The sequence below is a fragment of the Aethina tumida genome, chromosome 4 (assembly GCF_024364675.1).
Source record: "Aethina tumida isolate Nest 87 chromosome 4, icAetTumi1.1, whole genome shotgun sequence".
Taxonomy (NCBI): Eukaryota; Metazoa; Arthropoda; class Insecta; order Coleoptera; family Nitidulidae; genus Aethina; species Aethina tumida.
In genome coordinates this window covers 3777031-3791225 of record NC_065438.1, presented here as the reverse complement: position 1 = coordinate 3791225, position 14195 = coordinate 3777031, and the positions used below count along the sequence as shown (strand labels likewise).

Sequence of the window (14195 nt, the reverse complement as noted above, 5' to 3'; positions counted from 1 at the left end):
TTAACATTCAGACTGGCTTATAAACTTCTTCGCACTATTGTTAGAATAAGTTCTTTTGATTGAATCTCATAAATTTTGCCTCCGGATTGACTTCTCAGCTCTAAATCATCCATCTGAACCACCCAACAAGAAAATCGATCTTGGCCCTGACTCATCCGGTGTAAATTTTACATGTGGATTGATAAATTCGTTTTATTTTCACGTCTGGTTCAAAGCTAGTGCCGTTGAATGCGTGACGCGGCCAGCGATGCATAAATGCGGGGTTACGTTTGATTATATTTCATGAAAACCAGGTGTCGGCCATTGTTTCACATCTGCTGTGGGAACTTTACTGACCCTACATCCGCACATACTCGTAAAAAGGTGACCGAATAAAGACCATATATGGTTCGGACTTTCAAAATGATGCCGATTCAGCAGGAATGTATGTTGAGATGTTAGAATTTGGGGGGAATTAGAATAAAATGTTTTTCAGCTGAATTCGGGCTGTGTGATTTGTTTAACCACTGATGTAAACTGATTTTACTTTGGGTAATATTCAACGAAATGATAATTAAATTTGTCAGAAGGTACTTTTTAAATATTCACTTTGTCATACATACGTTTAACATTTAACACACGAATTAAAAATGATGAAAAGCTTTTTATAATAATAATTTTAAATTTGTAGGCTAATTTCATTTAAAAACTAAAATATTTGTCGTCCTCTAGATTTAATTTATTTCTTTTATTTTACAAATTCATGAAAATTTAACTCTATATTTAAATATTTTTTTAGAATTTTGAATAAAAGCTTTGAATTCAATTCTTTGTCTGAAATATAATTAATTGTTTGTAAGAACTTCTTTTGAAATAATAGTTTTAATTTACTAAACAAGTTAGAACCACAAATTTAGCTTTAAGAAAGCAGCTTTTGAAATAATAATTTTAAGTTTCTAAACTAAATTTATTTAAAAACTAAAATATTTATTGGATTTAATTTATTTCTATTTCTACAAATTCATAAAATTTTACCCATAAATTTAAAGCTTTATTGATAATTTTGAATAAAAGCTTTGAACTCCATTATTTGTTTGAAATATTAATAATTGTGTGTAGATAATTCTTTTGAAATAATGATTTTAATTTACTAAATAAGTTAGAACCAAAAGCTTTTCCTCAAATTTAGCTTTAAGAAAGAAGCTTTTGAACTAATAATTTTAAATTTCTATACTAAATTCATTTAAAAAACTAAAATATTTGTTGGTCTTCTTGATTCAATTTATTTCTATTCTTACAAATTCATAACTATAAATTTAAAACTTTATTGATAATTTTGAATAAAAGCTTTGAACTCATTTATTTGTTTGAAATATAAATAATTGTTTGTAAGAACTTCTTTTGAAATAATGGTTTTAATTTACTAAACAAGTTAGACCTAAAAGCTTTTCTCCAAATTTAGTTTTAAGAAAGCAGTTTTTGAAATAATAATTTTAAAATTTGTAATCTAAATTAATTTAATAACTAATATATTTTTTTGATCTTCTAGTTTTAATTTATTTCTGTATGTACAAATTTATAAAATTTTACTTTAAATTTAAAGCTTTATTGATAATTTTGAATAAAAGCTTTGAACACAATTATTTGTTTGAAATTTAAATAATGATTTTAATTTGTTAAACAAGGTAAAGCCAAAAGCTTTTCTCCAAATTTAGCTTTAAGAAAGCAGCTTTTGAAATAATAATTTTAGATTTGTAAACTAAATTTATTTAAAAACTAAAATATTTTTTGGTCTTCTAGATTTAATTTATTTCTGTTTTTAGAATTCATAAAATTTTGCCTATATATTTAAAGCTTTATTGATAATTTTGTATAAAATCTTTCTCAATTATTTATTTGTAATATATTTAATTAATTTAATTTACTAAACAATTTAACACAAAAGCTTTTTTCCAAATTTAACTTTAACAAAGAACCTTTTGAAATAATAATTTTAAATTTCTCATTTAAAAACTAAAATATTTTTTAGTTTTTTAGATTTAATTTATTTTTTTCTTTACAAATTAATTAAAATTTAACTATAAACTTAAATTAATTAATTGATAATTTTGAATAGAAGCTTTAAAGCTAAAAATATTAATTATAAAGTATTAATTGAAATAATAACTTTAAATTATTTTAAATAAAAAAATAAGATTTATCTTGAATTTAATCTTATATAGTATACTCAATATAAATTAGTAATATTTAAACTTTTATAATAAGGTAAATTATATGATTTTAGATTTATTTAAATAATTATTTTATAATAAAAAAAATCTGGGACATAAAATTTCACTTAAACAAAAAATTAATAACTTAACTAAACATAAAAATTTTAAACTACATGATTTTATAATAAAGATAAAATATTTGAAAAAATAAATAAATTAAAGTAAATTAAAATTGTTCTGTGATTATTACAGACTTTTTATAAAAGGAATAAAATATACATCTAAATAAATTTCACTACAACAAAAAATTAATTATAGCAATAAAATAAAGAGATTTAGTTTTTAATTTATTGCTAAAAAGTGAGAAAATATGAACTTATCTGATCACGTAAAACAAAATTAATTTGTTTTTATAAATATAAAATACATAAATTTAACTGATCTAAAGAAAATAAAAAGGTCTCTTTCATTACAATTTTGATGAAAATAAATTTCTCTGAAACAGATTATTTAATTTAGATAATAAAAATCCAAAGCTTTAATGTTTTATTTAAAGAATAAAGATAAATTTTCAGAAAGCAATATTGTTTTAACACAAAAAATAAAGAAAATAATTCAAATTGTTTCGTAGAATAAACAGTGGAATTCTTTATAAAAGAGAAACAATAAATTCCCCGCAGTTTAATCACTGGAGCAATAAAGATTTTTCCTGCTTGTGAAAACACGAAAGTATTTTTCTAATGCCTGCCATAAAATTAATCTAGCAACCATTTATAACATGTGCAAAGATAATTTACTGCTGATGCTTTAAATTCCTACTAGGTTCAAGAAAAATTTTACTTTAAATTTTATTATTATTTTAAAGAAATATTAATGGATCATTGTTAGTTAATTAGTCAAATTTATCATGATGTTATTAAATTTAGGCTTCAACCCATAAATCCATAAATTCACAGCCATTCTTCAAATCAATGGACTACAGTTATCGTCCCACAGAGAACAAACAACAAAATTTATAGCTCCAATAACGAAACAAATCATATAAAACAATAGGTTGTATTAACAGTCATTAAAGTCGTATTAATTCACAGAAAAGTCGTTCACTTGTAGGACGGAAATAAAACGTGATCTTCGCCTCTCCAACGCTTGAACAAGTGCCAGTTCCCGATATTCAATGAGGTCCTCATTCCCATCAATCCGGCGTAATCACAAAATCGATGCCTCGACAATCTTCCGATAAATTTGACGCACTATAAAAGTTGGAAGATTACAGCATCCTCGCAATGAACCACGCACCTAATTACGGTGTCGTTTAACCCACAATTATTTAAGCGTCTTATTAAAGAAACAACGTCGAAATTGCGCAATACATTAAGTAACATCCAAGCGTTACACTTTTACTTAATAAATTTACTGAATTTTTACACGAGAGTTTCGGTCATGAACGAGTGCACGTTGCCGCAATGCACGTCCCGGACTGTGTAATGACGCGTAATGGCCGATCGTTTCCAAATAACGCTCCAGATCTGGTCCGATATCACTTTTACGATGCAACACAGGCAATAACGGCGTTATTATGCAAGTGCGGAATTGTTTTTCCACCGGATATTCGGCCGGCAGATAAAACCGGAAGTAACTTCGTTGGTGATTCGTCACGGGATAACCGGGAACGAAATTGCTGCGCCAGGACCGAATAAGCTTTGCGATTGAAGTTTATGGCGACGTGATAAAACCGATGATTAAGGTCTTGGTCATTGCGTCCGTTTATTTATCTTAATTAGTGCACGTCGGCTCCTTATTACATAATTCTCGCTTTGGTGGGCCATAAATAATATGGTGCAGTGGAACAGGACATCTCCTTTTGCTCTTTTTAAGTGAAGTGGGTGATTAATATTAATTGAGGAAGGTTTGAGCTCTCATTTTGTGTCAAGGAAGGGACTCGTAAATAAAGAATTAAAAAGGGCAGGAAAATTATGATAAGAATAATGACCAATTTGATTTTTAGTTTTCCTTCTCTTTATTCATTTAATCATCCAGCTTTTTTAATTGTTTATCAATATTTGAAAGATTTTTATATTTTCTCATGTACCAGAAAGCTGAAACTGACGACGATTAACATATCTTCAATAAGAAATGATTTAAAACAGCCATTGCCAATCTTCCAATAAAGTTTCTTCAACTTCCTCTTCTTTATTTATTCAGATTGATCTTTAAACATGTGGTTTCCAAAAATATTCAGAAGGTAATAAATAGATAATGTGAATATAAAATGTCTTACCCTTTCATTTAATCATTAATTACTACTCATTATTCATTGTTTATGAATATTTTATGAATACTTTCATTTTCTTTCAACTGCAACAAAGATGAAGCTGACCTTTTGGATCAAATCATAATTATTGTATTCACAAGTAATGAAGGTCTTTAATAATGTAATTACCAAACTTTTATCAGATTTTTCCCTTGAAGTCTTCTTTTTCTGAAGATATGTGAGAATTCGTTGAAAATCATAACTTCAATAGATAATTAATAAGGTTAGTTATACCATACCATTAATTCAATTACCAATTTTGCTTTTGTCAGTTTAATTCTTATGAAAAAACTAAAATTAATTTGTCACCTTAGTTGTTGAAAATGAAGATTAATCAAAAAATAACTTCAGAAGATAATAAAGGGGGTTAATTATATCACTTCATTAATTCAATTACCATTCTTACTTTTTCCAGTTTTATTCCTTTGAAGAAACTAGAATTAATTTGTTATATTAGTTGTTGAAAATAAAGATTATTAAAAAAATAACTTCAGAAGATAATAAATGGTGTTAGTTATACCACAACATTAAATCAATTACCAATTTTGCTTTTGTCAGTTTAATTCTTATGAAGAAACTAAAATTAATTTGTCACCTTAGTTGTTGAAAATGAAGATTAATCAAAAAATAACTTCAGAAGATAATAAAGGGGGTTAATTATATCACTTCATTAATTCAATTACCAATCTTTTTTTTTGCAGTTTTATTCTTATGAAGAAACTAGAATTAATTTATTACGTTAGTTGTTGAAAATACAGATTATTCAAAAAATAACTTCAGAAGATAATAAATGGTGTTAGTTATGCCACAACATTAAATCAATTACCAATTTTGCTTTTATCAGTTTAATTCTTATGAAGAAACTAAAATTAATTTGTCACCTTAGTTGTTGAAAATGAAGATTATTCAAAAAATAACTTCAGAAGATAATAAAGGAGGTTAATTATATCACTTCATTAATTCAATTACCATTCTTACTTTTTCCAGTTTTATTCCTTTGAAGAAACTAGAATTAATTTGTCACATTAGTTGTTTAAAATAGAGATTATTCAAAAAAATAACTTCAGAAGATAATAAATGGTGTTAGTTATACCACAACATTAAATCAATTAACAATTTTGCTTTTATCAGTTTAATTCTTATGAAGAAATTAAAATTAATTTGTCACCTTAGTTGTTGAAAATGAAGATTAATCAAAAAATAACTTCAGAAGATAATAAAGGGGGTTAATTATATCAGTTCATTAATTCAATTACTATTCTTACTTTTTCCAGTTTTATTCCTTTGAAGAAACTAGAATTAATTTGTCCCATTAGTTGTTGAAAATGAAGATTATTAAAAAAAAATAACTTCAGAAGATAATAAATGGTGTTAGTTATACCACAACATTAAATCAATTACCAATTTTGCTTTTATCAGTTTAATTCTTATGAAGAAACTAAAATTAATTTGTCACCTTAGTTGTTGAAAATGAAGATTATTCAAAAAATAACTTCAGAAGATAATAAAGGAAGTTAATTATATCACTTCATTAATTCAATTACCAATCTTTTTTTTTGCAGTTTTATTCTTATGAAGAAACTAGAATTAATTTATTACGTTAGTTGTTGAAAATACAGATTATTCAAAAAATAACTTCAGAAGATAATAAATGGTGTTAGTTATGCCACAACATTAAATCAATTACCAATTTTGCTTTTATCAGTTTAATTCTTATGAAGAAACTAAAATTAATTTGTCACCTTAGTTGTTGAAAAAGAAGATTATTCAAAAAATAACTTCAGAAGATAATAAAGGAGGTTAATTATATCACTTCATTAATTCAATTACCATTCTTACTTTTTCCAGTTTTATTCCTTTGAAGAAACTAGAATTAATTTGTCACATTAGTTGTTTAAAATAGAGATTATTCAAAAAAATAACTTCAGAAGGTAATAAATGGTGTTAGTTATACCACAACATTAAATCAATTAACAATTTTGCTTTTATCAGTTTAATTCTTATGAAAAAACTAAAATTAATTTGTCACCTTAGTTGTTGAAAATGAAGATTAATCAAAAAATAACTTCAGAAGATAATAAAGGGGGTTAATTATATCAGTTCATTAATTCAATTACCATTCTTACTTTTTCCAGTTTTATTCCTTTGAAGAAACTAGAATTAATTTGTCCCATTAGTTGTTGAAAATGAAGATTATTAAAAAAAAATAACTTCAGAAGATAATAAATGGTGTTAGTTATACCACAACATTAAATCAATTACCAATTTTGCTTTTATCAGTTTAATTCTTATGAAGAAACTAAAATTAATTTGTCACCTTAGTTGTTGAAAATGAAGATTAATCAAAAAATAACTTCAGAAGATAATAAAGGAGGTTAATTATATCACTTCATTAATTCAATTACCATTCTTACTTTTTCCAGTGTTATTCCTTTGAAGAAACTAGAATTAATTTGTCACATTAGTTGTTTAAAATAGAGATTATTCAAAAAAATAACTTCAGAAGATAATAAATGGTGTCAGTTATACCACAACATTAAATCAATTACTAATTTTGCTTTTATCAGTTTAATTCTTATGAAAAAACTAAAATTAATTTGTCACCTTAGTTGTTGAAAATGAAGATTATTCAAAAAATAACTTCAGAAGATAATAAATGGGGTTAATTATATCACTTCACTAATTCAGTTACCAATCTTGTTTTTTCCAGTTTTATTCTTATGAAGGAACTGGAATTAACTTGTCACATTAGTTGTAGAAAATGAAGCTCATTCAAAAACTAACTTCACAAGATAATAAATGGGATAAGTTATACCACATCATTAATTCAATTACCAATCTTGTTTTTATCAGTTTTATTCTTAGTAAGGAACTAAAATTAATTTGTCACACTAGATGTTGAAAATGAAGTTATTCAAAAAATAACTTCAGAAGATAATAAATGAGGTTAGTTATTCCACATCATTAATCAATTACCAATCTTGCTTTTATCAGTTCTTATGAAGGAATTAAAATTAATTAGTCACACCAGTTGTTGAAAATGAATATTAATCAAAAACTAACTTCAGAAGATAATAAATGGCATAAGTTATAACACATTAATAATTCAATTACCAATCTTGCTTTTATCAGTTTTATTCTTACAAAGAAACTAAAATTAATTTGTCACACTGGTTGTTGAAAATGAAGATTACACAAAAAATAACTTCAAATAGGTTTGTTCCAGAATTAATGTGAATAGAAACATATTTTCCGCCAAAATTACCTTAAATCTCGAGTAGTTTGTTCCGCAAGACCAAGAAACGTAATTTTCATGGCCGTACGAAAAAATTATAAAACGAAATGGTGATTACCTCTTCTCACGATTCCACCACAATAGCAAAACAACATTCAAGGTGTTCCCGCCACCTTTGAATCCTCCACGACGGAAACGCGGATCGCTAGACATACATCGCGTCCGCAATTACATATTGTTAAATAATAACAAGGAAGAACGGGATGATATAATAAAATTGATTCCATCAATTTAATTAAGTGGTTTACGCGAGCCTCAAGGATAACCGTACTGTACTTAAGAATCAGCCTGCATTTAATTATGTTTACGATGGTTAGTTAACTCGTCGTTGCCACGTGATGGTGATGATTTAATATAATAATAAATCTCCGAATTTATTACGCATTAAACGGATCACAAAGGTGATCCAAGATTTAACAGTACTCCGGAATTGCTCTTCGTTTATTGCTTTATTGGCGACATCGTTTTATTGCGACAGACTTTTATGTATCCGCTAGTTAAACAAGTTGGGAATCGAGCCTTTTACATGACCCGCACGCTGTACAGACCCGGTGTCATGGCAGTTTCGTTTCGTCGGCCGCCAAAATGATGGATTGGCACCGCTGCGTTCGGAACAATGTCAAGATGAATTTATAACCTTACGTTTAATTGGGACACCACGTTAAAACTGTGTATGTACCGTACGAGTTTAGCAAACGATATTTGCGTATGTAATTTATATAAAACTGTGATTTTGCAGTGTTTTAATTACTTTAAGCCAATGGTCATCTTTGCTACGTCTTCTTCAGCATCAAACAATTTAGTTTCAGTGTGGCAATTTCCATTGTTACAACCGCTTTACTGCACAGGATATCCTGGAACAGTCCGTCGAGAATTTCGGACCAGTTCAATGCACAAACTTGGCAATCCATTGTCATTCAAAACTGGCTGTTAATTAGCCGGCTGAAAATAATGGTGGATTAACGCTCCGTAAACACGAAAGGATGCGACCGACACAAGAACATCATTGTCCGTGTTAATTGGAATGCAATACTCCGGATCATTATTGTCGACGTTTTGCCATTCATGTGTTACTTTTGTGAGGAATTTGCAGTGGAAATTGGCACCGTTCGCCATTGTAATGTGGCCGCAATTAATAAATTAATTATTCGGGCTCTCGATGTGGCAACTCAAAAGCTTTTGCAAGGAGTCCTCTGTTTGTTTTCGTATTGTATTTCGTGGTTTTATTTGCAGGTGCGACATTTGTAAAAATGTTTGTGTTTCAAGTCTTATATTATCTTCAGAAGATAATAAATGAGGTTAGTTATACCACACCAAATTAAATTTATCTGTTTCAAAATTAGCTATTTTTTTCTTAATTGAAGCTATAATGATGGATATAAATTATATTGAAACTTCTCAATATAAAATAAACATTAAAAAACTGAAAACAGAAAAATAAATAAATATTTTATTTTTTTTTAATTTAAATTAAATATTTTACTATATTTTTATTTAAATTAAATTTTTTTATTATTTTAAATTTTTAATTAAATATTTTATTTTTATTTTAATTTAAAATAAAATGATATTTATATATTTATTTTTTATATTTTATACTGAATATTTATTTTTTAATTTAAATGAAATATTTTATCATTTTTTTATTTAAATTATTTTTATTTTGAATTGGGTATTTCATTTCTTTAATTTAAATCATTTTTTTTTATTTAAAATTTAGTATTCAATTATTATTTTTTAATTTTAAATGGAATATTTTATTTATTAATTTTAATTTAAATTAATATTTATTTTTTTTTAATATAAATTAGAAATTTTATCATTTTTAAAATTTTAAATTAAATATGTATTTATTTAACTTAAATTATTTTTTTATTTAAATTAAATATTTAATTATTTTATTAATTTTAATTTAAACTAAATATCCTTTCAATTTCTTCAATTAATTGTTTTATTTATTTATCTAGTTTTTTATATATTTTTATTTAAAATTAAATATACAATTATTTTATTAATTTGAAATTAAATGTTTATTTATTTTTTAATTAAAATTATATATATTTTTTTTCTTCTTTTAATATAAAATAAAATAAAATTCAAATATTCTACTTTTTTTAACTTTAAATGGAATATTTTATTTATTTTTAATTTAAATTAATTTTCATTTTATTTTAATATAAATGAGATATTTTAGCATTTTTTTAATTCTAAATTAAATATGTATTTATTTAATTTAAATTACTTTTTTATTTAAAATTAAACATATAAATTAAATATTTTGTTACTTTTCTAATTTAAAATTAAATATTTATTTATTATAATTATTTTTTAATTTAAATTATTATATATATATATATATATATATATATATATATATATATATATATATATATCAAATATTTTATTTATTTTTTAATTTAAATGATTATCATTTTTAATTCTAAATTAAATGTGTTCATTATTTAATATATATATATATATATATATATATATATAATATATATATATATATATATATATATATATAATATATATATATATATATATATATATATATATATTAATTTTATTTATTTATTTAGTTAATTTAATTTTTTTTATTTAAAATTATTATTTATTTTCATTAATCTCTTCCAAAACAAGTTGTAACTGACAATTTTGTTGAAACTGAAGGATTAGTTAAATCAAAAGAGTTCGATATGTTTTGACATAAAACAAACTCCGTAAAATATGCATTTGTCCAGAAATAATTGGAGAAATTCCTCCAAATAAAGCAAAAGCTTCAGTTTGATTTTAAATTCAAAACTTTTTAGAAACTTTTCTGGATGTTCATTAAATGTTTTATCCATTCAAATTGTAATAACTTCCCGAGGAATTTAACTGTCGAATGGAACAAGGGTAATTCCATCATTTGTCTGAGCTTTAAATGAATTAGTCTGGTAATAAAACTGTTCTCCCAATTTCATCAACCCTGAACTTATGCTGTAAAATGAAGGTACATAACTGAGCGATATGGTCATTAAGTTAACGTAAACCAACCAGGACATAAATTACAATTAGAAATTAGATTATGTCAGTTTGTTGTGTTGGCGTCCAAGACATCTTGGCTTACCTATCCTAGAGACTGTCTAGATTTTACTTTGGATTATTAATTACCAACTAACCCATGTTATAACATACTTTACAAGAATTAACTATCATCCTAATGGCAGCCACGAGAACAATTATTATTAATTACCAAACAACGTCCTTAAATTAGTTTTTATATAATTTAATTCAGTGTATAAATGGGTTAAGGGCTGTAATAAATAAGAGCAATTTTATTCTAATTGTTCACAACCTCTGATGCGTTAAGGTTGCCGACTAGTAAATCATTTATATTTTATTCAACCTTCAAACATGGCGAATTATTTTTCTCATTGATTTGCATGCCACTGCTTACTTTGTTAAACAAGTTTTTTATTGTTTACAGGTATGCCAACTGTCCCAACACTCACCCAGATGGTAAAGTCACACCATAAAATTCCTCAATTTTGTAATAAAAAAAGTTCGTACTCAATTAGTAGTCCGGTCGGTAATTCCCCCAACTGTCAAAGCAGCTGGAAAAGGGAGACAAGAAATCCGGTGCAGTAATTTCGCTGACGGCGCTTTTCTTTTAGCTGAACTCGGTTAATGAATTTGTCACGGTGAAAAAAAACGTAAAACTGAATTTGATATCCACAAGTTACACAAAGGAGAAGTGGCTAATGTTGAAAGGCTCGACGTGTAGGATTATACTAAAATGGCCTGGGTTGCCCGGAGGATCATTTGGACGTAAAAAGTTTGTGAACGTTTGTTTCTAGTTTTCTGTTAACGATACAAGATTAATGGCGTGGGAAGTTTTATTAATTGACAACAGTTTTTTATTACAGAATCAATATTCATTGTGAATTGGAATACTTTATCATTCATTATTTTGAAATTTGAAGCTTTTAATTCTTCACTTCGATATTTTAATCATCAAATTAATCTGGCCCTAATTTTATTGCTTTAGCATCATTGATTTATTTAAATCCTTCATCTTTTTGTCCATTAATTCGACTCGATTAAAATCATAAATGAGATTAGATTATCCTAAAATATTCTGTGAAATGATGTCATTAATATTATGATAGTTCAGTACAGGTATAATTATTCGTACCTATATATTGGTGAAGAATTGACTGATTGAGTAAGTACCAAAACTACCATCCTACAACTAACATAACAACTGAATATCCAGTAACTATTTGACTCTATTTCATAGTCTTACAAAAGCATATTCTACTAATAATGTATTCGAAGCCACAAACAACTCAAAAACCTGCTCCCCAGCAGAGGCCAGTCACAATCCAAAAACCTGCTCCACAGCAGAGGCCAGTCACAATCCAAAAACCTGCCCCTCAGCCGAAGCCAGCCACAATCCAGGAGTACATCATCCGTGTCCCTAAAGACGTCCCCAGAACCCACCACGTGATGCGCTTCAACGGCAACCTCGACGTAAACTTCGACAAATGGACGAAGGTCAAAATGGAGCGTGAGAACAACATGAAGGAATACAAAACCGTCGATGACGACGAACCCAAGTTCGGCGCCGGCTCCGTCTTCGGCAAAGAAGCCAGAGAGGAAGCCAGACGCAAAAAGCTGGGTATCATTGCCAAAAAATACAACGCGGACAACCAGCCGTGGATTTTAAAGACCACCGCTGCTGACGGCGCCTCCGTTAAGAAGTTTAAGGGTATCCGTGAGGGTGGTGTGGCGGCTAACACGGCGTACTACGTGTTCACGCACGCCGCCGACGGTTCCATCGAGGCGTTCCCCTTACGTGAGTGGTACAAATTCCAACCCATACAAAGATATAAGGCTTTGTCTGCCGAGGAAGCCGAGGAGGAGTTCAACAAGCGCAGCAAGCATCTGAATTACTTCTCGCTTATGTTGAAGAAGCGCCTCAAGGGAGACGAGGCGATTGAGGAAGAAGGCGAAGAGGCAACAACCAAGAAAGGGTCGTCCAAGAAAGATAAACAACTGAAAATATCTGAGATGGATGAGTGGATGGAGAGCTCAGATGATGACGACTCCGATGATGAGGAGAAGAAAGAAGGGGATGACGAGGACGAAGGCAAGAAGAAGAACAAGAAAGCTGACCCGAAGAAGAATAAAAAGAAGCGTGACACTGATGTGGAGGCGTTTGAAGATTCAGATGACGGTGATGAAGAAGGTAGAGAACTAGATTATATTAGTGACAGCAGTGAGAGTGAGCCGGAAGACACAAATTTAGAAAGTGTGGCTGAGGAGAAAGCTCTGAAAAAGCTACTTAATTCAGATGACGAGTCTGACTCAGATGATTCTGATAAATCTGACAAGGAGAGCAATGAAGATGAGAACAACAAAGAGAACAAAGACAATGATGAAAAGAAGGATGAGAAGGATAATAAAAATAAGAAGAACAAGAAGAAGGTGAAAAAAGTAGAAAAGAAGGGTACTAAAGAAGAGGATGATGATATATTTAGCTCAGATAGTAGCTCAGATGAGGATGATAAGAAAAAATCAAATAAAAAGGACAAAAAAGAGAAAAAGGCTGAGAATGGCAAAAAGGTAGATAGTAACAAGAAAGGAACAAAAGCAGAGAAAGGTACCAAAGAGAGTGGAGCAGGAAATTCATCAGTTACACCTACTGACAATAAGAGAAAGCTCATAAATGACGCTTTAGCAGCACCGGCTGCGAAGAAACCAAAATTGGAGCCTATAGTTGATCTCCCTCAATCAGGCATAACTGAAGATGCTGTGAAGAAATATTTAATACGTAAGCCAATGACCACAACAGAATTATTACAGAAGTTCAAGTCCAAGAAGACTGGTTTGTCTAGTCAGCAATTGGTCAATGTAATGACTCTGATCTTGAAGAGAGTCAATCCTCAAAAGCAAATGTTGAATGGAAAAATGTATTTGTCTATTAAACCTTAATTAATAAATGATGTTGTATCAGAATATGATTGTTTTATTGATGAGAAAGCTCAAAGCTTTTAAGGACGAACATTTATATAAAAATAAGTTGTTGATTGTCAAGACGGTGTTACGAAGCTGTACATTTATCTAGTCCATATTTATTGTCAGACACTCTCAAATTGATGATCTGAAATATAAAACTCTAAGCTTTTATATTGTCGAAAAATATGTTGTGCTTTCCATTCACGAAGCCTTATTTTATACCTCAAAGTTGTCATTTCGTGGCAGTGAATAAATCATCAGTTTATATCTTTTAAACGAGCAATTTTAGTTGTATTCATATTGAATTTATCAAGTTCTTTTAAATTGGAATTCGAATATACACCCTGAAATATTTTTCAGCACATCAAAATTCTCAACTGGTGCATAAAAC

General features: G+C 27.9%; 3 protein-coding genes across 3 annotated transcripts in view; 2 read left to right on the top strand and 1 right to left on the bottom strand.

Moving 5' to 3' along the window:
- The window catches only part of LOC109603214 (calcium uniporter protein, mitochondrial), a 98177-nt gene that overhangs the window by 45222 nt on the left and 38760 nt on the right, over window positions 1–14195 (top strand). The gene's annotated exons all lie outside the window — the stretch shown is intronic.
- The window catches only part of LOC109601202 (putative histone-lysine N-methyltransferase 1), a 45775-nt gene that overhangs the window by 21170 nt on the left and 10410 nt on the right, over window positions 1–14195 (bottom strand). The window lies entirely within an intron of this gene.
- On the top strand, window positions 11291–13780 carry LOC109601196 (general transcription factor IIF subunit 1-like). The gene has a single exon (XM_049966966.1). It carries the CDS (start codon window positions 12110–12112, stop codon window positions 13778–13780), a length of 1671 nt encoding a protein of 556 aa, XP_049822923.1. The 5' UTR covers window positions 11291–12109.